This window comes from Hyperoodon ampullatus (genome assembly GCF_949752795.1).
Source record: "Hyperoodon ampullatus genome assembly, chromosome: 3".
Taxonomy (NCBI): Eukaryota; Metazoa; Chordata; class Mammalia; order Artiodactyla; family Ziphiidae; genus Hyperoodon; species Hyperoodon ampullatus.
In genome coordinates, this window is record NC_136916.1 from 83,664,661 (window position 1) to 83,689,453 (window position 24,793).

The 24,793-nt window shown below is 38.2% G+C and overlaps 1 protein-coding gene across 1 annotated transcript in view; it reads left to right on the plus strand.

Moving 5' to 3' along the window:
* The window catches only part of LOC307050999 (dmX-like protein 2), a gene marked incomplete at its 3' end in the record, with an annotated part of 82,821 nt that overhangs the window by 40,889 nt on the left and 17,139 nt on the right, over positions 1-24,793 (plus strand). The window contains 9 exon segments of the mRNA XM_079701313.1: positions 13,175-13,470; positions 13,476-13,829; positions 13,833-14,171; positions 14,175-14,252; positions 14,631-14,822; positions 16,822-16,898; positions 18,440-18,567; positions 20,424-20,672; positions 23,588-23,766. Of these exon segments, the coding sequence (XP_079557439.1) occupies positions 13,175-13,470; positions 13,476-13,829; positions 13,833-14,171; positions 14,175-14,252; positions 14,631-14,822; positions 16,822-16,898; positions 18,440-18,567; positions 20,424-20,672; positions 23,588-23,766 (1,892 nt within the window).

Sequence of the window (24,793 nt, forward strand, 5' to 3'; positions counted from 1 at the left end):
ATTTCTTCAGTGATCACTTCGTTATTAAGTAGTGTATTGTTTAGCCTCCATGTGTTTGTATTTTTTAGAGATCTTTTCCTGTAATTGATATCTAGTCTCATAGCGTTTTTGTCAGAAAAGATACTTGATGTAATTTCAATTTTCTTAAATTTACCAAGGCTTGATTTGTGACCCAAGATATGATCTATCATGGAGAATGTTCCATGAACACTTGAGAAAAATGTGTATTGTGTTGTTTTAGGATGGAATGTCCTATAAATATCTATTAAGTCAATCTTGTTTAATGTATCATTTAAAGCTTGTGTTCCCTTATTTATTTTCATTTTGGATGATCTGTCCATTGGTGAAAGTGGGGTGTTAAAGTCCCCTACTATGAATGTGTTACTTTCGATTTCCCCTTTTATGGCTGTTAGTATTTGCCTTACATATTGAGGTGCTTGTATGTTGAGTGCATACATATTTACAAGTGTTATATCTTCTTCTTGCATTGATCCCTTGATCATTATGTAATGTCCTTTTTTGTCTCTTCTAATAGTCTTTACTTTAAAGTCTATTTTGATATGAGAATTGGTACTCCAGCTTTCTTTTGATTTCCATTTGCATGGAATATCTTTTTCCATCCACTCACTTTCAGTCTGTATGTGTCCCTAAGTCTGAAGTGGGTCTCTTGTAGACAGCATATATATGGGTCTTCTTTTTGTATCCATTCAGCCAGTCTGTGTCTTTTGGTGGGAGCATTTAATCCATTTGCATTTAAGGTAATTATCGATATGTATGTTCCTATTCCCATTTTCTTAATTGGTTTGGGTTTGTTATTGTAGGTCTTTTCCTTCTCTTGTGTTTCTTGCCTAGAGAAGTTCCTTTAGCATTTGTTGTAAAGCTGGTTTGGTGGTGCTGAACTCTCTCAGCTTTTGCTTGTCTGTAAAGGTTTTAATTTCTCCATCAAATCTGAATGAGATCCTTGCTGGGTAGAGTAATCTTGGTTGTAGGTTTTTCTCCTTCATCATGTTACATGTGTCCTGCCAGTCCCTTCTGGCTTGCAGAGTTTCTGCTGAAAGATCAGCGGTTAACCTTATGGGGATTCCCTTGTGTGTTATTTGTTGTTTTTCCCTTGCTTCTTTTAATATGTTTTCTGTGTATTTAATTTTTGACAGTTTGATTAATATGTGTATTGGCGTATTTCTCCTTGGATTTATCCTGTATGGGACTCTCTGTGCTTCCTGGACTTGATTAACTATTTCCTTTCCCATATTAGGGAAGTTTTCAGCTATAATCTCTTCAAATATTTTCTCAGTCCTTTTCTTTTTCTCTTCTTCTTCTGGGACCCCTATAATTCGAATGTTGGTGCATTTAATGTTGTCTCAGAGGTCTCTGAGACTGTCCTCAGTTCTTTTCATTCTTTTTTCTTTATTCTGCTCTGCAGTAGTTATTTCCACTATTTTATCCTCCAGGTCACTTATCCGTTCTTCTGCCTCAGTTATTCTGCTATTGATCCCTTCTAGAGTATTTTTAATTTCATTTATTGTGTTGTTCATCATTGCTTGTTTCATCTGTAGTTCTTCTTGGTCCTTGTTAAATGTTTCTTGCATTTGCTCTATTCTATTTCCAAGATTTGGGATCATCTTTACTATCATTATTCTGAATTCTTTTTCAGGTAGACTACCTATTTCCCCTTCATTTGTTAGGTCTGGTGGGTTTTTTTTTTTGCCCCTTCATCTGCTATGTGTTTTTCTGTCTTCTCAATTTGTTTATCTTACTGTGTTTGGGGTCTCCTTTTTGCAGGCTGCAGGTTCGTGGTTCCCGTTGTTTTTGGTGTCTGTCCCCAGTGGGTAACGTTGGTTCAGTGGGTTGTGTAGGCTTCCTGGTGGAGGGGACTAGTGCCTGTGTTCTGGTGGATGAGGCTGGATCTTGTGTTTCTGGTGGGCAGGTCCACGTCTCGTGGTGTGTTTTGGTGTGTCTGTTGCCTTATTATGATTTTAGGCAGCCTCTCTGCTAATGGTTGGGGTTGTGTTCCGGTCTTGCTAGTTGTTTGGCGTAGGGTGTCCTGCACTGTAGCTTGCTGGTGATTGAGTGAAGCTGGGTGTTGGTGTTTAGATGGAGATCTCTGGGAGATTTTCGCTGTTTGATATTTCATGGAGCTGGGAGGTCTTTTGTGGACCAGTGTCCTGAAGTTGGCTCTCCCACGTCAGAGGTATAGCAGTGACTCCTGGCTGCAGCACCAAGAGCCTTTCATCCACACGGCTCAGAATAAAAGGGAGAAGAAAGAAAGAGAGAGAGAGAGAGAGAGAGGCAGGGAGGGAGGGAGGAAGGAAGGAAGGAAGGAAAGAAAGAAAAAGAAAGAGAGAGGGAGGGAGGGAGGAAGAAAGGAAGGAAGGAACACAATAAATAAAACAAAATAAAATAAAGTAAGATACAATAAAATAGTTATTAAAATAAAACTAATTATTAAGAAAAAAGAAACTGACGGACAGAACCCTAGGACAAATGGTGAAAGCAAAGCTATATAGACAAAATCTCACACAGAAGCATACACATACACACTCAGAAAAATAGGAAAAGGGGAAAAAATAATATATTTTGCTCTCAAAGTCCACCTCCTCAATTTGGGATGATTCGTTGTCTATTCAGGTATTCCACTGATGCAGCGTACATCAAGTTGATTGTGGAGATTTAATCCGCTGCTCCTGTGGCTGTTGGGAGGAATTTCCCTTTCTCTTCTTTGTTCGCACAGCTCCTGGGATTCAGGTTTGGATTTGGCCCCGCCTCTGCATGTAGGTCGCCGGAGGGCGTCTGTTCTTCGCTCAGACAGGACGGGGTTAAAGGAGCAGCTGATTCGGGGACTCTGGCTCACACAGGCCGGGGGAGGGAGGGACACGGAGTGCAGGGTGAGCCTGCGGCGGCTGAGGCCAGCGTGACGTTGCACCAGCCTGAGGCACGCAGCGTGTTCTCCCGGGGAAGTTGCCCCTGGATCACGGGACCCTGGCAGTGGCGAGCTGCACAGACTCCCGGGAGGGGAGGTGTGGATAGTGACCTGTGCTCGCACCAGGCTTCTTGATGTCGGCAGCAGCGGCCTTAGCATCTCATGCCCGGCTCTGGGGTCCGCGCTGATAGCCGCGGCTCGCGCCCGTCTCTGTAGGTCCTTTAAGCAGCGTTCTTAATCCCCTCTCTTCATGCACCAGGGAACAAAGAGGAATGAAAAAGTCTCTTGCCTCTTCGGCAGGTCCAGACTTTTTCCTGGACTCCCTCCTCGCTAGCCATGGTGCACTAACCCCTTCAGGCTGTGTTCACGGCCCCAGTCCTCTCCCTGGGAACTGACCGAAGCCTGAGCCTCAGCTCCCAGCCCCGCCCGCCCCAGCGGCTGAGCAGACAAGCCTCTGCGGCTAGTGAGTACTGGTTGGCACTGATCCTCTGGGCGGGAATCTCTCCGCTTTGCCCTCTGCACCCCTGTGGCTGCGGTCACCTCCATGGCTCCAAAGCTTCCTCCCTCGGCCACCCGCAGTCTCCGCCGCGAAGGGTCTTCTAGTGTGTGGAAACCTTTCCTCCTTCACAGCTCCCTCCCAGAGGTGCAGGTCCCGTCCCTATTCTTTTGTCTCTGGTTTTTCTTTTTTCTTTTGCCCTACCCAGGTACGTGGGGAATTTCTTGCCTTTTGGGAGGTTTGAGGTCTTCTGCCAGCGTTCAGTGGGTGTTCTGCAGGAGCAGTTCCACGTGTAGATGTATTTCTGATGTATCTGTGAGGAGGAAGGTGATATCCGCGTCTTAGTCTTCCGCCATCTCCCCACTCTCCTGTCCTGTAGTTTCTTGAGTTTTGGATTTTGCTGGTTGTGTCCCTGATATTTCACTTAATGTTTTTTCCCCCCGTGTTCTGTGTATTTCCTATAAATTGGTAATTAAGATTTTAGAGGCTTTTATCAGATTTTTTTGGCAGAAATATTTCATAGTTGGGTGGAGTACTTCCACCAGGGAACTCATAATACTAGCTTATTTTGCTTTTTGTGGAATTAACAGCTATCAATGACTGCTGTCCACATCCCTTATTTCATTAGTGTTTGTAAACTGATAATATTCTAAATACATCATTTTATTTTTCCTTCATGAGCTGGACTGCTTCTCTAGAGTACAATCTCCCTTGGCAATGGTTTGATTACTCTGAATTCCAGTAGTATGCATAGTAAAAGGAACATAAATGTTTGATTCTTCCTCTTTTTATTTACCAATTTTCAAAATAATAGCTTGGTTCTCAGGCATCCTATAAAGGTGACCAATTAGCTTTTAGTTTTAAAGGTTTTTTTTTGGTTTTTTAACAAAATAAATTTATTTATTTATTTTTGGCTGTGTTGGGTCTTCGTTGCTGCGTGCAGGCTTTCTCTAGTTGCGGCGAGCAGGGGCTACTCTTTAATTGCAGTGTGCAGGCTTCTCATTGCGGTGGCTTCTCTTGTTGCGGAGCATGGGCTGTAGGCGCACGGGCTTCAGTAGTTGTGGCTCACGGGCTCTAGAGCCCAGGCCCAGTAGTTGTGGCACACGGGCTTAGTTGCTCTGAGGCGTGTGGGATCTTCCTAGACCAGGGCTCGAACCGTGTCCCCTGCATTGGCAGGCGGATTCTTAACCACTGTGCCACCAGGGAAGCCGTTTTAGTTTATTTTGAACTCATAAATTTAGATAGATTTGTGTTTTAATCCATTGCAGGTTATTAGTATGGATGCTCAGATTATCTTATCTTTAACCATTTGGAGCCTCTTTAAGTTTTTGAATGCTTTTGACATTATTCTTTGATAGTTTATGGCAAGATGTTTCAGACTTATCTTATGCGTCTCCTGCTCAAGACCTGGAAATGGCCATTCCTCCAAAGAATCCTGGTTCCTTTTAGTTGGGAGTAACATTTAGAGACCACAGCCTGGGCACAGGGATCCTCACTGCTAGTGGTTTGGTCATTGTTTCTAGGCTATTTCAGTGAATGAACCTAGGAAATTCCACCGCCCCCCCACCCCAGCACCCGAGATACATGTGTTCACATGTATCACATTTCTAATTCAGATATAGAGTATAGGGTTCTTTCTTCTGAGATTTCAAATTTGTGTCTTATAATGAAAAGCTTGGATTCTGATGACATTAACATAGTTACTTGCTGTTTTATATACATATAATAGTTTCAGAATAATGATGTAGATATTTTCATAACAACATGGTTACTGAGAAGAGTTTAAGCTTTTTTTTGCAGTTCTTTTTTTTTAACATCTTTACTGGAGTATAATTGCTTTACAATGGTGTGTTAGTTTCTGCTTTATAACAAAGTGAATCAGCTATACATATACATATATCCCTATATCCCCTCACTCTTGTGTCTCACTCCCACACTCCCTATCCCACCCCTCTAGGTGGTCACAAAGCACTGAGCTGATCTTCCTAAGCTATGCAGCTGCTTCCCACTAGCTATCTATTTTACATTTGATAACGTATATATAAGTCCATGCCACTCTCTCACTTCATCCCAGCTTCCCCGTCCCCCTCCCGTGTCCTCAAGTCCATCCTCTATGTCTACATCTTTATTCATGTCCTGCCCCTGGGTTCTTCATAACCATTTTTTTTTAGATTCCATATATATGTGTTAGCATACGGTATTTGTTTTTCTGTTTCTGACTTACTTCACTATGACAGACTCTAGGTCCATCCACCTCACTACAAATAACTCAATTTTGTTTCTTTTTATGGCTGAGTAATATTCCATTGTATATATGTGCCACATCTTCTTTATCCATTCATCTGTCGATGGACACTTAGGTTGATTCCATGTCCTGCCTATTGTAAATAGAGCTACAATGAACATTTTGGTATATGACTCTTTTTGAATTATGGTTTTCTCAGGGTATATGCCCAATAGTGGGATTGCTGGGTAATATGATAGTTCTATTTTTAGGTTTTTAAGGAACCCCCATAATGTTCTCCATAGTGGCTGTATCAATTTACAAGCCCACCAACAGGGCAAGAGGGTTCCCATTTCTCCATACCCTCTCCAGCATTTATTGTTTGTAGATTTTTTGATGATGGCCATCCTGACCGGTGTGAGGTGATATCGCACTGTAGTTTTGATTTGCATTTCTCTAATGATTAATGATGTTGAGCATTCTTTTATGTGTTTGTTGGCAATCTGTATATCTTCTTTGGAGAAATGTCTATTTAGGTCTTCTGCCCATTTTTGGATTGGGTTGTTTGTTTTTTTGATATTGAGCTGCATGAGCTGCCTGTAAACTTTGAAGATTAATCCTTTGTCTGTTGCTTCATTTGAAAATATTTTCTCCCATTCTGAGGGTTCTCTTTTGGTCTTGTTTATGGTTTCCTTTGCTGTGCAAAAGCTTTGCAGTTTTATTAGGTCCCATTTGTTTATTTTTGTTTTTATTTCCATTTCTCTAGGAGGTGGGTCAAAAAGGATCTTGCTGTGATTTATGTCATAGAGTGTTCTGCCTATGTTTTCCTGTAAGAGTTTGATAGTGTCTGGCCTTACACTTAGGTCTTTAATCCATTTTGAGTTTATTCTTGTGTATGGTGTTAGAGAGTGCCTAATTTCAATTTTTTAAAAGGAGCTGTCCAGTTTTCCCAGCACCACTTATTGAAGAGGCTGTCTTCTCCCCGTTTTATATTCTTTCCTCCTTATCAAAGATAAGGTGACCATATGTGCGTGGGTTTATCTCTGGGCTTTCTATCCTGTTCCATTGATCTATATTTCTGTTTTTGTGCCAGTACCATACTGTCTTGATTACTGTAGCTTTGTAGTATTGTCTGAAGTCAGGGAGCCTGATTCCTCCAGCTCCAATTTCTTTCTCAAGATTACTTTGGCTATTCGGGATCTTTTGTGTTTCCATAAAAATTGTGAAATTTTTTGTTCTAGTTCTGTGAAAATTGCCAGTGGTAGTTGGATAGGTGTTGCATTGAATCTGTAGATTGCTTTGGGTAGTAGAATCATTTTCACAGTGTTGATTCTTCCAATCCAAGAATATGGTATATCTCTCCATCTACTTGTATCATCTTTAATTTCTTTCATCAGTGTCTTATAATTTTCTGCATACAGGTCTTTTGTCTCCTTAGGTAGGTTTATTCCTAGATATTTTATTCTTTTTGTTGCAATGGTAAATGGGAGTGTTTTCTTAATTTCACTTTCAGATTTTGCATCATTCGTGTATAGGAATGCCAGAGATTTCTGTGCATTAATTTTGTATCCTGCTACTTTACCAAATTCATTGATTAGCTCTAGTAGTTTTCTGGTAGCATCTTTAGGATTCTCTATGTATAGTATCATGTCATGTACAAACAGTGACAGCTTTACTTCTTCTTTTCCGATTTGGATTCCTTTTATTTCTTTTTCTTCTCTGATTGCTGTGGCTAAAACTTCCAAAGCTATGTTGAATAAGAGTGGTGAGAGTGGGCAACCTTGTCTTGTTCCTGATCTTAGTGGAAATGGTTTCAGTTTTTCACCATTGAGGACAATGTTGGCTGTGGGTTTGTCATATATGACCTTTATTATGTTGAGGAAAGTTCCCTCTATGACTACTTTCTGGAGGGTTTTTATCATCAATGGATGTTGAATTTTGTCGAAAGCTTTCTCTGCATCTATTGAGATGATGATATGGTTTTTCTCCTTCAGTTTGTTAATATGGTGTATCACATTGATTGATTTGCGAATATTGAAGAATCCTTGCATTCCTGGGATAAACCCCATTTGCTCATGGTGTATGATCCTTTTAATGTGCTGTTGGATTCTGTTTGCTAGTATTTTGTTGAGGATTTTTGCATCTGTGTTCATCAGTAATATTGGTCTGTAGTTTTCTCTCTTTGTGACATCATTGTCTGTTTTGGAATCAGGGTGATGGTGGCCTTGTAGAGTGAGTTTGCGAGTGTTCCTCCCTCTGCTATAATTTGGAAGAGTTTGGGAAGGATAGGTGTTAGCTGTTCTCTAAATGTTTGATAGAATTTGCCTGTGAAGCCCTCTGGTCCTGTGCTTTTGTTTGTTGGAAAATTTTTAATCACATTTTCAGTTTCAGTGCCTGTGATTGGTCTGTTCATATTTTCTATTTCTTCCTGGTTCAGTCTCAGAAGGTTGTGCATTTCTAAGAATTTGTCCATTTCTTCCAGATTGTCCATTTTATTGGCATACATTTGCTTGTAGTAATCTCTAATGATCCTTTGTATTTCTGCAGTGTCAGTTGTTACTTCTCCTTTTTCATTTGTAATTCTATTGATTTGAGTCTTCTCCCTTTTTTTCTTGATGAGTCTGGCTAATCACTTATCAATTTTGTTTATCTTCTCAAAGAAAGAGCTTTTAGTTTTATTGATTTTGGCTGCCATTTCCTTCATTTCTTTTTCATTTATTTCTGATCTGATCTTTATGATTTCTTTCCTTCTGCTAACTTTGGGTATTTTTTGTTCTTCTTTCTCTGGTTGCTTTAGGTGTAAGTTTAGGTTGTTTATATTAGATGTTTCTTGTTTCTTAAGGCAGGATTGTATTACTATAAACTTCCCTCTTAGAAATGCTTTTGCTGCATCCCATAGGTTTTAAGTCTTTGAGTTTTCATTGTCATTTGTTTCTAGGAATTTTTTGATTTCCTCAGTGATCTCTTGGTTATTAAGTAGTGTATTGTTTAGCCTCCATGTGTTTGTATTTTTTACAGATTTTTTTCCTGTAATTGATATCTAGTCTCATAACATTGTGGTCGGAAAATGTACTTGATAGGATTTCAGTTTTCTTAAATTTACCAAGCCTTGATTTGTGACCCAGGATATGATCTGTCCTGGAGAATGTTCCATGCGCACTTGAGGAGAATGTGTACTCTCTTGTTTTTGGATGGAATGTCCTATAAATATCCATTAAGTCCATCTTGTTTAATGTATTGTTTAAAGCTTGTGTTTCCTTATTTATTTTCATTTTGGATTACCTGTCCATTGGTGAAAGTGGGGTGTTAAAGTCCCCTACTATGATTGTGTTACTGTCAATTTCACCTTTTATGGCTGTTAGTATTTGCCTTATGTATTGAGGTGCTCCTATGTGGGGTGCATAGATATTTATAATTGCTATATCTTCTTCTTGGGTTGATCCATTGATCATTATGTAGTGTCCTTCTCTGTCTCTTGTGATAGTCTTTGTTTTAAAGTCTATTTTGTCTGATATGAGAATTGCTACTCCAGCTTTTCTTTTGATTTCCATTTGCATGGACTATCTCTATTCTGTCCCCTCACTTTCAGTCTGTATGTGTCCCTAGGTCTGAAGTGGGTCTTTCTTTGACAGTGTGTATATGGGTCTTGTTTTTATATCCATTCAGCCAGTCTTTGTCTTTTGGTAGGAACATTTAATCCATTTACATGTAAGGTAATTATCAATATGTATGTTCCTATTACCATTTTCTTAATTGTTTTGGGTTTGTTATTGTAGGTCTTTTCCTTCTCTTGTGTTTCCTGCTTAGAGAAGTTCCTTTAGCATTTGTTGTAAAGCTGGTTTGGTGGTGCTGAATTCTCCTGGCTTTTGCTTGTCTGTAAAGGTTGTAATTTCTCCATTGAATCTGAATGAGATCCTTGCTAGGTAGAGTAATCTTGGTTGTAGATTTTTCCCTTTCAGCACTGTAAATATGTCCTGCCACTCCTTTCTGCCTTGCAGAGTTTTTGCTGAAAGATCAGCTTTTAAACTATGGGGTTTCCCTTGTATGTTATATGTTGTTTTTCCCTTGTTGCTTTTCATATTTTTTCTTTGTATTTAATTTTTGATAGTTTGATTAATATGTGTCTTGGCATGTTTCTCCTTGGATTTATCCTGTATGGAACTCTCTGTGCTTCCTGGACTTGATTGACTATTTCCTTTCCAGTATTAGGGAAGTTTTCGACTATAATCTCTTCAAATGTTTTCTCAGTCCCTTTCTTTTTCTCTTCTTCTTCTGGGACCCCTATAGTTCGAATGTTGGTGCGTTTAATATTGTCCCAGAGGTCTCTGAGACTGTCGTCAATTCTTTTCATTCGTTTTTCTGTATTCTGCTCTGCAGTAGTTATTTCCACTATTTTATCTTCCAGGTCACATATCCGTTCTTCTGCCTCAGTTATTCTGCTATTGATTCCTTCTAGACAATTTTTTATTTCATTTATTGTGTTGTTCATCATTGTTTGTTTGCTCTTTAGTTCTTCTAGGTACTTGTTAAACATTTCTTGTCTTTTCTCCATTCTATTTGCAAGATTTTGGATCATCTTTACTATCATTACTCTGAATTCTTTTCCAGGTAGACTGCCTATTTCTTCTTCATTTGTTTGGTCTGGTGGGTTTTTACCTTGTTCCTTTATCTGCTGTGTGTTTCTCTGTCTTCTCTTTTTTCTTAACTTACTGTGTTTGAGGTCTCCTTTTCCCAGGTTGCAGGTTCATACTTCCCGTTGTTTTTGCTGTCTGCCCCCAGTGGCTAAGGTTGGTTTCAGTGGGTTGTGTAGGCTTCTTGGTGGAGGGGACTTGTGCCTGTGTTTTGGTGGATGAGGCTGGATTTTGTCTTTCTGGTGGGCAAGACTGTTTTCCTTGGGTGTGTTTTGGTGTGTCTGTGACCTTACTATGATTTTAGGCAGCCTCTCTGCTAATGGGTGGGGTTGTGTTTCTGTCTTGCTAGTTGTTTGGCATAGGGTTTCAAGCACTGTAGCTTGCTGGTCATTGAGTAGAGCTGGGTCTTAGTGTTGAGATGGAGATCTCTGGAAGAGCTTTTGCATTTGATATTACGTGGAGCCAGGAGGTCTATGGTGGACCAGTGTCCTGAACTCAGCTCTCACACCTCAGAGGCATACGCGTGACACCTGGCCAGAGCACAAATACCCTGTCACCTACACGGCTCAGAAGAAAAGGGAGAAAAAAGGAAACAAAGAAAAATAAAAGAAAATAAATAAAGTTATTAAAATAAAAAATAATTATTAAAAAATTAAAAAGTAATAATAAAAGAAAGAAAGAACGAATAGAGCATGCCAACCAAAAAAACAAATCCACCAGTGACAGTACGTGCTAAAAACTATGCTAAAAAAGCCCGAAAAACAAAAAATGGGTAGACAGAACCCTAGGACAAATGGCAAAGCTATACAGACAAAATCATTCGAAAAAGGACACACATACACACTCACAAAAAGAGAAAAAGGAAGAAAATATATATCTATATATATAAAAGAAAAAAAAGGAGGATGAAAGCAACCAAATCAATAAAGCTACCAATGATAATCAACCCTAAATACTAAACTAAGATAAACATAAAGCCAGGAACAAATTAGATGCAGAAAGCAAACCCCAAATCTACAGTTGCTCCCAATATCCACCACCTCAATTTTGGGATGATTCGTTGTCTGTTCAGGTATTCCACAGATGCAGGGTACATCGAGTTGACTGTGGAGATATAATCTGCTGCTCCTGAGGCTGCTGGGAGAAAGTTCCCTTTCTCTTCTTTGTTCGCACAGCTCCTGAGATTGAGCTTTGGATTTGGCCCCGCCTCTGCGTGGAGGTTGCCTGAGGGTGTCTGTTCTTTCCTCAGACAGGACGGAGTTAAAGTAGCAGCTGATTAGGGGGTACTGGCTCACTCAGGCCGGGGAGAGGGAGGGGTACGGATGTGGGGCGAGCCTGCGGCGGCAGAGGCCAGCATGACGTTGCACCAGCCTGAGAGGCTCGCCGTGTGTTCTCCCAGGGAAGTTGTCCCTGGATCACGGGACCCTGGCAGTGGCGGGCTGCACAGGCTCCCGGGAGGGGAGGTGTGGAGAGTGACCTGTGCTTGCACACAGGCTTCTTGGTGGCTGCAGAAGTAGCATTAGTGTCTCATGCCCGTCTCTGGGGTCCGCGCTGATAGCTGCGGCTCATGCCCATCTCTAGAGCTCGTTTAGGCAGTGCTCTGAATCCCCTCTTCTTGCACATCCTGAAACAGTGGTCTCTTGACTCTTAGGCAGTTCCAGACTTTTCCCCGGACTCCCTCCCGGCTAGCTGTGGCACACTAGCCCCTTTCAGGCTGTATTCATGCAGCCAACCCCAGTCCTCTCCCTGGGGTCTGACCTCCGAAGCCGGGGCCTCAGCTCCCAGACCCCGCCCGCCCCAGCGGGTAAGCAGAGAAGCCTCTCGGGCTGGTGAGTGCTGGTCGGCACCGATCCTCTGTGCGGGAATCTCTCCGCTTTGCCCTCCGCACCCCTGTTGCTGCGCTCTCCTCCGCGGCTCTGAAGCTTCCCCCCTCGGGGCCACCCGCAGTCTCCACCCGCAAAGGGGCTTCCTTGTGTGTGGAAACCTTTTCTCCTTCACAGCTCCCTCTCAGAGGTGCAGGTCCCGTCCCTATTCTTTTGTCTCTGCTTTTTCTTTTTTGTTTTGCCCTTCCCAGGTACGTGGGGAGTTTCTTGCTTTTTGGGAGGCCTGAGGTCTTCTGCCAGCGTTCAGTAGGTGTTCTGTAGGAGTTGTTCCACATGCACATGTATTTTTGATGTATTTGTGGGGAGGAAGGTGATCTCCACGTCTTACTCCTCCACCATCTTGAAGGTCTCCCTCTTTGCAGTTCTTTTTGTTTTGATAGTATATCCCACTAAGGATGTTCAGTCAAACTACTTATATTTTTTAAAATTACTTATTTTTAAGTCACTTTATAGTTCCTCTCTTGTGGTTATGCTACCAACTTGATACAAAGAATAATTTGTTTAATTTTGCTTTTGCTTTTATTGTGAATTTTTAAAAATTAATTTTAGAATTATATAAAATGTTGAAGTGGTTGAAATAAAAACAATAAAATCAAGGTATTTTCAGAGAAATCTAGCTTCTTTCCTTGTCTCTCTACCCTGTTCTTGCCTCCCTTTTTTAGTGGACCAATTGAAAAAAAGTTGTGTGTTCTCCTTCCTTTTAAAAAAATACATGTGTGTGTGTGTGTGTATATGTGAATGTGTGTATGTGTTCCCTCTTTACTTTCTTAGATAAAAGGTAGTTTAGTATATATACTTTTCTTCATCTTCTTCTACTTAATATATTCTGGATATCACTCCATAGCAAAACAGGGAAATTCTTTTTATTTTAGCTGTATTTTGTGGGTATATCATAGTTTAATCCTAGGTTAATATTTAAGTGTCCTTTATTTTGAGGAAATGCTGACATATTTTATTCTTTTGTAATATAATTACAAGTTAACATAATACCTTGTGATTGTATCTGTTTGATTTCTATAGTTATCAAATCTTGTAACCCAGTGGTGTTTAGTTTCTACAACTACCTTCGAACTCATCCTTTGCTTATTCGAAGAAACCTTGCCTCCCCTGAAGGAACTTTGGCAACCTTAGGTCTCAAAATGGAGAAGAACTTTGTTGATAAAATTAATCTCATAGAAAGAAAATTATTCTTTACTACAGCAAATGCTTATTTTAAAGTTGGATGTCCTGTTTTAGCCTTGGAGGTACTCTCCAAAATTCCAAAAGTTACCAAAGTGTCTGCCTTACCTTCAGAAAAAGATCAGCCTGACTTCATTTCTAAAACACGGATGATGTACCTTCAGAATCAAAAACTCTAAGTGATGGTGATAGAAGTTCTGGAATTGATTGGTCAAACGTAACTTCATCACAGATTGACTGGAGTCAGCCAATAGTAAAAGTTGAAGAGGAACCTCTTACTCTTGATTGGGGTGAAGAGCACGATGGTGCCTTAGAAGAAGAGGAAGAAGATGCTGTCGGTTTAGTAATGAAAAGTACAGATGTCAGGGAAGAAGATAGACAAAAAGATCAGGAAGCCCCAGACCCTAATGTGTTATTGACTCCTCAGGAAGAGGATTGCCTTGAAGGTGATTCTGAAGTTGATGTGATTGCTGAACAACTAAAATTCAGAGCTTGTTGAAAGATCCTTATGACTGAACTAAGAACATTGGCTACAGGTTATGAAGTAGATGGTGGAAAACTCAGATTTCAACTCTATAGCTGGCTTGAAAAGGAAATTGCTGCCTTGCATGAGATATGTAATCATGAATCAGTTATTAAAGAATATGCCAGTAAAACATATTCCACAGTAGAGAGTGATATTATGGATCAGGAAGAAATGGTGGACAAACCAGATATTGGTTCCTATGAGTGGCACCAAATAGAAAGGCGGAGACTACAGGCTAAACGAGAGCATGCAGAAAGACGGAAGTTGTGGTTGCAGAAGAACCAAGATCTCCTCAGAGTGTTTCTTAGTTACTAGAGCCTTCATGGGGCCCAAGGTGGTGGTCTGGCCTCAGTAAGGATGGAACTCAAATTTTTGCTACAAGAATCACAGCAGGTATTGACTTTACTTTTGTTTTCAATCTTGGTTATTTTAATAATTTCAATAACTTTCATTTATAGTTGTAAAGCTCTTTTTACTGGCTAATCTTAATGTGATTAGCTCCTCTATTCATAGGAGGCACATATTTACACTCTGCATGCGTCTTTTTAGACAAAAATTGAGAGCACAGCTGTGTCAAACTCATCTTTACATCTTCTGCATCTAAGCATAGGACCTGGTACGCAATCAATTTTTGTAGAATAAGTGAGCAAGCACATTAACATATTGCTTTTACTCAGATGTTTACTGCCAGTATTTTTATCATATAACTATTAATTGCTTTTTTTGTCCTTCATTTTAACTACGGAAAAAATAATCTCCTATCACTCACAGGAAACTACAGTGAAGCAGCTCCAGTCTCCACTACCACTGCCTACCACCCTACCTCTGCTTTCAGCAAGTATTGCTTCAACAAAAACAGTCATAGCTAATCCTGTATTGTACTTAAATAATCACATCCATGATATACTTTATACTATTGTTCAGATGAAAACACCACCTCATCCCAGTATTGAAGATGTGAAGGTAATGTAGAGTTTATGATCATTTGGTATTTTACACACTGAGAAGGTAAATGTGTTATACTTGTCTTCCAATTTGAGCTTAGAAGAAATATTTTACAGTACTCTTATCTGCTACCTTCTCAGTCTGATTAGTTCAAGACCATTTGTCCAATGAGTGTAATTTGAAAGTAAGCATTCTTGAAATTCTCCCATTTGCCACAGCTTGGATGGAGTTTAAGCTAAGTGAAGTAAGTCAGACAGAAAGAAAAATACCATATGCTATCACTTATATGTGGAATCTAAAAAATGAAACAAATGACTGTATATAACAAAACAGAAACAGACTCCCAGACATAGAGAGCAAACCAGTGGTTACCAAAGTGTGTGTGTGTGGGGGGGGGGCACATTATGGGTAGGGAATTAAGAGATACAGACTACTAAGCATAAAATAGACAAGCCACAAGGATATATTGTACAGCTCAGGGAAATAGAGCCATTATTTTGTAATAACTTTAAAGGGGAGTATAATCTATAAAAATATTGAACCAATGTGCTGTATACCTGAAATTAATATGATAGTTTCTTCTTACTTGTGGAAAAGTTATTATCTTCCTTTAAGACAGGCAAATACTTTTTTGGTAGTAAAATTCATTTTCTAGACAGTATTCTTGCCAAATATTCCTTTGGATTCTCCATCTCCTTTAAATGAATCAGTAAGTAGAAATATTTATAACTGTTTGCTTAGATGCCAGGATATTATGAAAATATAAGTGCAGGGGGGTATCTTTGAGGGAACCATGATTGATTAGAAATAGTCCCAGAGAAAGTACCCTCATTACTGTCTCCCTGATGACTGTGTTTTATTGGAGGCTGTGGAATAGTTTGGGGCAATTAGAGTTTTGGCAGAGTTACTACCCCAAATTAAAACTATATCCTATGCTGAAAACTTAAAAAATGGATAGATTCTAAGAAATAGTAGGGAGTGTGGCAGGATCTGGAGAGATGATCAGACTTTCACTGTGCTAGCCTAAGTGTATTTGTACTGTGCTTTTTCCATTTCCAGTGGCTGATGTCATTTCAGGTCCCCAGTATTTTTATTTTTAATTTTTTTGTTTGAAAGGCACATTCAATCTCTGGTAGTACATTCTTCTGAAGGACCCAAGGTTTACTGGTCATATCATCCTATTAGAGACTTCTAATCCATAGCATGAATTAATCTGTATCAGTATTTTAGCAGAGATTACTTAAATTATTTGATAGGTGAATATGGAAATGCAGAAAATGCATTCAATGCATATAACTCTAAGTAAACATTTCTAGTTCCTAGAAATTTGGATAAGCTTTCAAAAAGTATGAAACTATTTCTAAGATCCCTTCAAATTTTAAGATTGTGTGAGTCTCAAAATGTTGATTCAGTGTGGCGTTGTAGGATGTGGTTTTTACATTATATTGATAATTTTTAAACTTTCAAAATTTAAAATTCTAAGACTGCATTACTTCTAAGTACTAAGTGGATTACTTGCTTTCTGGAAAAGTAACCATTTCAGACAGTGATTGATATACTTTCTAAACATTTAATTCATTCTTACTGATAAGATCAAGTTTTTAGTTTCATCAAGGAGAAGTTTTCATAAGGCAACTTTAAATAAAAGCTCTGAAAATTCTCTGCTTATTTTGGTTCTGCTTTTTTTGAGTATTACTACTTAAGCTATTCATTAGCAGGCTAGGACACAGTCCCAGCAATGTGAACGTTGGCACTTTGCTTAGGGCCTGCTAAGTGGCAGGCTCACAGTAATAAATATTTGATAAAGATGCATATGAATAATTAGCTTTGTTGTGAGCATGGATATTGAATTGGATGAGTTTTATTTTAGAAGCTTTAAGGTAGAGTTAGTAGTCTCATGTAGGACCTAGTTTTATTTATGATATTGCTAGTTTCCTGGGTATTTTCTGATTTTTAACATACTACTGCTGTGTAGAAATGTTAGTACAAAATGTAACTGTGGCTGTTTTGGTTTTAGGTGCACACACTTCATTCACTAGCAGCATCACTTTCTGCATCAATTTACCAAGCATTATGTGACAGTCATAGCTACAGGTAAAAAAAAAAAAAAAAAAAAAAAAAATTACCCAAATAGTATTAATACAGCAAAAGCATTAGACTGTTCCAGAGTTATATTAAAGTTCTGCTTCCTAGGGACTGAAAAATCCTCAAATATGACCACCATGTGTACTTTAATAGATTAGAATGAGAAATAAAATAATTATTTGTTTAGTTTAGCTGTTACCTAGTAACAACAGAGACATATAGAAAATGACAAATAGTAAAGGAAAATTATCATCACCATCTTTTTTTTTGTTTTCAAGAAAAGAAGTATTCACTATCCAAAGTAATTTATGATACAAAGTTTTCTTATTTTTTCCCCCTTAGGAACTATTCCTTTTAGCATTAGATTAGTTTCTGTTTATTTGGTTTTCAGTTGAAAGAGGAAGAACTTTTGAAAAATGAGAAAGTACATTCCTAACATTGAACTATTAAAATCAATTTTACTTACCCATTTCTGTATGTCTTTAGAAGTGATATCAATAGATGTAATGGTTTGAATTTTTGTTAAATGTCTAATTGCCTTCATCAGTGTATACTCTGTATTTTAATGACTAGGGCAGTATAAGTAGTAAGAAACTGAATCACTTGGAAAGATGACCTAGATTTAAATGGATTATCTTAACAAATGAAAAGTTTGTAATATAAATAGAATCACATTAAATTTATATTACACATATATCTAGATTTTTTTCTTATAAATTCAGCAGCCTCTTGTGGGAAGATTTGTTATTGCATAGAGAATTACTCTCTCAAAATGGCCTGTTCTCTGATGTTAGCCTAATAAGGCCATGTCTAAGTAACTCCAAAAACTTGGAAATGTAAATAAGTGAAAAAGAGTTTGTTTGGTTGACTGTGGTCATCTTAATGATCTAAGACAACTTCTTGGATATCAGTCACTGCTTAAAATGGCACCAGATAAGAATCCAAATAAATTTTGTTTAAATGTGTATTTTCTAGTGTTTAGACTGTGATTGACTCTCCAGGGAGTCAGATTTATTTTCTTCTTTTGTACTTCCCCCACTCCATAAAGATGAGCAAAGTAAATATTTGGGCACATTTGGCTTTAGGACTAGGTATTTCTAAAATAGGATTCTTCAGATTTTAGTTGATGTTTTAATTCAGAGTTGAGCTTGCACAACTTTACAGAACTAAGAAATGCAACAAAATAGTGCCCTGAAACTTTCTGATATATCTTAGTACCATCAGTAGTCTCCTTACAGCAGACTTTTAAAAAAATACAAATAAGTGAATATAGAAAAGATTTTTAAGTATTAAGTGGCATTTGGAAAAGGTTTTAATGACAAAATGTCATCTGCCTAAATAGAAAATTTGGTATTTTGTTTTAAAAAGCTATCGATAAATATTTGTAACTAATTTAAAGAACTTTCTGAAATAAGTTTTTATTAGAACAGTGAACTCAGTTTTAAGAGTTTTGTTTTTGTTACAGTTATCTAAAATAAATATGTATAGGGTATAATTGCTTGTTACCTCTATTAAGATGATAAATAACTGAACCTTATTTGTTTTAGCAGTCAGACAGAAGGGAACCAGTTTACAGGAATGGCTTATCAAGGGCTTCTTTTACGTGATCGTCGAAGGCTAAGGACAGAAAGCATTGAAGAACATGCAACACCAAATTCTTCTCCTGCTCAATGGCCTGGTGAGAATTTGAGTGGTGTTTTTTGTTTGTTTGTTTTTTAGTCTTCTATTTGGGAACTCCTTTTTACAAAGCTACCAACTGGTTTCCTGATTGTTGTTGTTTGTGGATTTGGTGAATAGTTTTTTATTTGTTTGTTTTTGATAATGTTTTCTGCCATGGATTAGGAATTCTTAAGTACTGTAATGTTGTCTGAAGACTCAGAAAGTTAAGGCTTCAAAAACCAGCTGTGTTGACCCGCATAAAAAAGCAAGGTTTAACATCCTTCGCAAGGGTGAGCATGTCATGTTTCTTATCCTTAGACATCCCGAATTAGAATCTTAGAGAGCCAGTATCACAGAGCCTTTTTTCACAGATACATCAGAATACAGTTATTCTCAAGAGTGCAGATGTATGTTAGGAAAGGAGTGACCATTCTGTGGCACATATATCATGGTGTCTGCCAGTCCTCTTCCTCCGGTTGGCTCTTTCTCACTCTCCATATCAGTTATTTCAAACCTTCTCCATTCTCTTAATATACTTTCCTCGTCTGCCATGTCACTTAATTTTTGCTCTACTTGCTTTATAACTCTGTGGTTACATGTTAATGATCATTGTGAAGAGTGGCAGTAGAAGGAAGTGACAGACTTCAAGTGTGTATTTAAAATTCATTTATGCATAAGTTTCTCAAAACATATTGTTGTCGTTTTGACTTTTTATTGAAATAATTTCAGACTTAACAAAAGTTTCAAAAATGGTACAAACAATTCTTGTGTAACCTTCACCCAGATTCCCCAAACAGTGACATTTTACCATACTTACTTTGTCATTCACTCCTCCTCTCTCACTCACTCACTTATTGTGTGTCTGTGTGAATATATACTTTTTTCTGAAATATTTGAGGGTAAGTTGCAGACATGATGCCCCTTTACATCTAAATGTATCAGTTTATCTTTCCTAAAAACAGACATTCTCTTATTGTACATAACGATAGCACTGTTATCAAATTCAGCATCTTAATACTGATACAATACTGCTCTCTAATCTATAGATATTTTGACAATTTCACCTGTTGTCCCACTAAGGTCTTCCATGTAACATTTAGTTGTATTGTCTCATGAATCTCCTCTAATATGTATTCCTCCTTCTTTCTTTGTCTCTCATGACATTGACACTTTTGAAGAGTACTAGCCAATTACTTTTTAGAATGTCCCTCCATTTGGGTTTTTCTGATGTCTTCTTAATATTAGATTCAGGTTATGAAGAGAGATTGTACCCTTCTCAGTGTAAAATATCAAGAGGCACATGATGCCACTTGGTCCCATTACTGGTGCCATTAACTTTGATCACTTTGTATGGTAGTTTCTGCCAGATTTCTCCTTTGTAAAGTTACTTTCTTTTCCTTTGCAATTAGTGAGTATCTTTTGAAGAGAATGTTTGAGATTGTGTAAAATATCACACTTTTACACACTAATTATACCATCCAGTGATGACTCCTGACTGAATCAGATATTACTGATATTACTGGGATTACTAGATGGTGATTTTCTAATTCTATCCCTCCTTCTACGTATTAGTTGAAATTGTTCTGTAAGGAAGAGCTTTCTCTTCTCTTCTTTTAATTTATTTATTCACTCATTTATTATATCAGTAGGGATGAATGGATTCTTATTTTATTCTATAGCTTATGAACCATTCCTATCATTTATTTTGTTGCTCAAATTATGGATATATATATATATATCTCCATGTGTATATATTCACACTATATATAGAGTATAATGTAGATACATAATTTTGGTTAAACTGCAAATTTGGATTTTTTTTCCTTCTGGAGCTTTATGCTGATATACTTCTTATAATACTATATACCCTTACAGGTGTGAGTTCACTTACTAATCTCTTGAGTTCAGCCCAAGATGAAGACCAGCCAAAATTGAACATTTTGTTGTGTGAAGCTGTTGTTGCTGTGTACTTAAGTTTATTGATACATGCTCTTGCCACAAATTCCTCCAATGAATTATTTCGACTTGCAGCCCACCCATTAAACAATCGAATGTGGGCTGCTGTTTTTGGGGGAGGTGTAAAACTTGTTGTGAAACCTCAAAGACAATCCGAAAATATTTCAGGTAAGATAAATTTGATTCCAATAATGTATGTAAATGTAAATAGTTTCCAATGTAAAAGTAAAATGTTTTTTTTAATGTTTAAAAATTTTTTATTTTGAAAATCACTGATGTTTAAGGTATAATGACTCTTGTTAGGGTAATAAATAACTAAACTCATGTTAGAATAAAGAATATAGTTTCAGTTTAACATTTTTTGGTAAACCAGGACAAATTTGAGGAGGATAAAAAAGAAAAAAGGAAAGGTAATGGTAAGCGAGGAGACAATGTTAAGGAATAAGGTCATGGAAAAAGGATAGTTTTTAATTAGAGAAAGAAGATTTAAATAAATCCTCATAATCTTTACAGAGTATACCAGTAGTTGGCTTCAGATTAAGTTTATGGTCATAGACAAGAAGGCTGTTCCAATCATTCACATGGTTTTTAAATTCCATTTTCTGTCCTCTTTTCTTATGGACCAAAATAGATTTTTTAGCCCTCTTTTTAAGATGGTAGGATGGTAAGATATAGACTGATGCCATGGGAAAGGTTTACACCTTGGCGCTGAAACACAGAAATTGTCCGTCTTAATTCGTCCTTAGAAATGGTCATATTACAGATGAGGAGTTAGTGGCACAGAGAGTTTAAATGGCACAGGTTCTAACCTGTGTCTTTACTGCCCAAGATCACATCAGATGGATAGGTTCCTACGTAAGTCAGAGTAAGGTAGGCAGTCTTATCGACTTGTGTTGTCTCCACTCCCACTGCATGTGGATGACTCTTAATCTCCATCTTCCTACCTACTTGTAGTCCACTGTAAATTTAAAAGTTTTCCTCCCAAATCACTTCTTTTCTCTTCCTGAGTTTTCTATTATTTTTTCATGGTAGGTAATACATTCATCACATCATCATGCTTAAACCTCTGAGTACGTATTCATGTTTGCATTTACTTACACCTGCTCTATGCCAGGCTTTTGGGGTATGGGAGTGAACGAAACAGACAAATCCCTTACCTTCATGAAGCTTACATCCAGTAGAGGTAAACACAATAAATTAACAAGTGATAGTATTTCAGGTATGGGAAGAACTACGATAAAAATAAAAGAGTGACTGGACAGAGAATGATGAGGGAAAGAGGATGGGAACAGTTTAGTTAGGATGATCAGAAGACACATTTCTGATTAGACAGCATTTGAGCAGAGTCCTAAGGAAGTTGGGAATCAGATCGTGCTGATATCTGGGGCCAGAGCATTTCAGGCAGACGGAGCAGTGAGTGCAAAAGTCATGAGGTAGGACTAGTTTGACCTTTTCCAGGAACTACAGTGGAGGCCAGAATGGCTATCCTGATCCAGGGGAGTGTGGTCAGAGATGAGGTAAGATAAGCAACTGGGGCCAAGGTCATTGAGGGTTTCATGGGTCATGTAAAACTATCGTTGTTGTTCTAAAGAAAGATAGGAAACTATTGGAGGGTTTTAAGCAGAGGAGTGACATAATCTGATTTAGGTTTTCAAAAGACCCACTCTAACTGCTATGTGGAGAATAGACTGTGAAAGAATAAAAGTAGGGAGCCCATGTGGGAGGCTCTGGGAATAGCCCACTTAAAAGATAATTGTGGATTACCATCAAGAGTGAATGGATAAACAAAATGTGGTATATAAGTACAACGGAGTGTGATTCAGCTGTAAAAAAAAGAATGAAGTATTAACACATGCTATATAGCTAGCATGAACCTCAAAAATATTATGCTGAGTGAAAGAAGCCAGGCACAAAAAGTCACACATTGCATGCTTCCATTTATATGAAATATTCAGAATAGGTAAAGCCATAGAGACAGAAGGCATACTGGTGGTTGCAGTGGTCTAGAGGGAGGGAGGAATGGGGAGTGACTGCTTAATGGGTATAGGGTTTTCATTTGGGGTAGTGAGAATGCTTTGCAGCTAGATAGGGATGGTGGTTGCACAACAGTGTGAATGTACTAAATGCCACTGAATTGTACGCTTTAAAATGGTTAATTTTATGTAAATTTCACCTCAATTAAAAAAAGATAAAAGTGGTTTAGCCTAGTGATGGACAGAGTGAAAAGTGGTCATATTCATCAAAGAGAACTTAAGATAGAATTATTTTCTGTGACGGGGAGCTCCAGAAGAGGACCAGGTTGACTTCTTTCTGGTTCTCTCATATCCAATTAGTTCTGAATCCTTTTGATATTTCTTTTATGTATTTCTCATATCTAACACTTCCCCTAGGTCTTTACCACCCACCATACTAGTTCAGGTCCTTCTTGTGTCAGATTCTTCCACCTTCCTCTCTAATTGATCCTGCAGACTATATCTCATCATGTGCCTAATTCAAGACACTTTCATGAGAATTGCCCGTAGGATGAGCTCCCAGCTTCCTATCCACAGGCTTGTCCCACCCTAACTCCAGACTGTCGTTGTTATTCCCCTCCCTGACACCTGTCTAGCAAAAGAAGTTTACTCCTCATTTAGCCAAACCTTTGGTCATTCATTTCTGGTGTCAGCTTCCTCTTTTCACAATGAGCTTCTGCTTTTCTTTTAAGGCATGCTTTACATCCTACATATTCATTCAATGAATCTTTCTTGAACAACACAGCCAGAAATAATCACTCAAGCACTCTCTGTACTATTTGTTAAATATATCATTTATTTAAAACACTGTATATAGAATCGCTTGAATTCTTATTCTATATAGCACATAGGCTGCTTCATTGCAAGTTAATCTTTTATACTCTATCCTCATCTGCATCTCTGCCACGATTGTTGGAAAACTGATGCAGTAACTAGAAAAGTTTAGAAGCACAGTTGTAAGTAATTTAGTCTACACTAAAAGCATGGCAAGAGTAGGATGAAAAGAAAGGTTAACTCTTTGAATTAATAATGGAAAATAAGGCCAGTTTTTTTTTTTCTATCTTTATTCAGCACCTCCTGTTCCTTCTGAAGACATAGATAAACACCGCAGGAGGTTTAACATGCGAATGCTGGTTCCTGGAAGACCTGTAAAGGATGCTACCCCACCACCAGTGCCTGCAGAAAGACCATCTTACAAAGAAAAGTTTATTCCTCCTGAACTCAGTATGTGGGATTATTTTGTTGCAAAGGTAAGGGGCGTGAGGAATGCAAGCTTTATGTGTGTCTGTTTTATTAATTCTTATGTTTGCATCACATAGGAATGACGGGGCAGCTGCTGGGTTGAATCACTATAGTTTAGACATTAATCTCTCAACTCCAGAAGCTGAATAATCATTCAAGAATGATCAGATACTTGAAATGGACCAGACAAATTAAAATCATATGGGACTTAGGTATAAACCAAAAGTTAGTTTATTAACATATAATCAGCATCATCCTTTTCTAGGGACTGGAATACCTGTATCTACCATCTAACTTCCCTTCTTCTGATTATCAGTAATTCCCTTGGTCAGCATGAAATCAGAGCAGAAGGAGATGGATGGGTATTTGAGGGTTTCATGAGACCACGGGTTTCATGAGGCCCCATGACATACCTCTGTTTCTCCAAAGCAGAGAAAACTTCTCTGGGGATCAGAATACTCATTGTGACTAGATCCAACATAGTCCCATTTTGTACCGTGTTGGGGGTGTGCTTTTCTGCACTTTGTTTTTTCAAGCACATCACCTTCTATTGATAGGTTTCCTTCTTTACCTGTGTTCCCTCTTTACATGTGTTTCATTTATACTTCTTCCCACTCCCCAGATTGTTTGGAAGCAAATCCAAACATCATGAAATTCCATTCATACATATTTCACCATTTATTTTTTAAAAAGAAGGATTTTGAACCAGTACCACACTAGCATTATCACACACACACCACACACACCATACACACCACACACACCACACATACATACACACACAATTCCTTAATATCATTAAGTATCCAGAGAGTGTTCACATTTTTCCCCATTATACCTTAAGTGTTTTTGAACAGCTCGTTTGTTAAATCAGGGTCCAAAATAAGAGTCACACATTGCAATTGGTTGATATGTCTTAAGTTTCTTTTAATCTATAGGTTCTACCTCCATCTCTCTTTGTTAAATTTACCCCCCCCCCCAGTTTTTGCCCCCAAATTTGCCCCCAAATTTCTCTGTGGCTTTTGCTGATGGCAT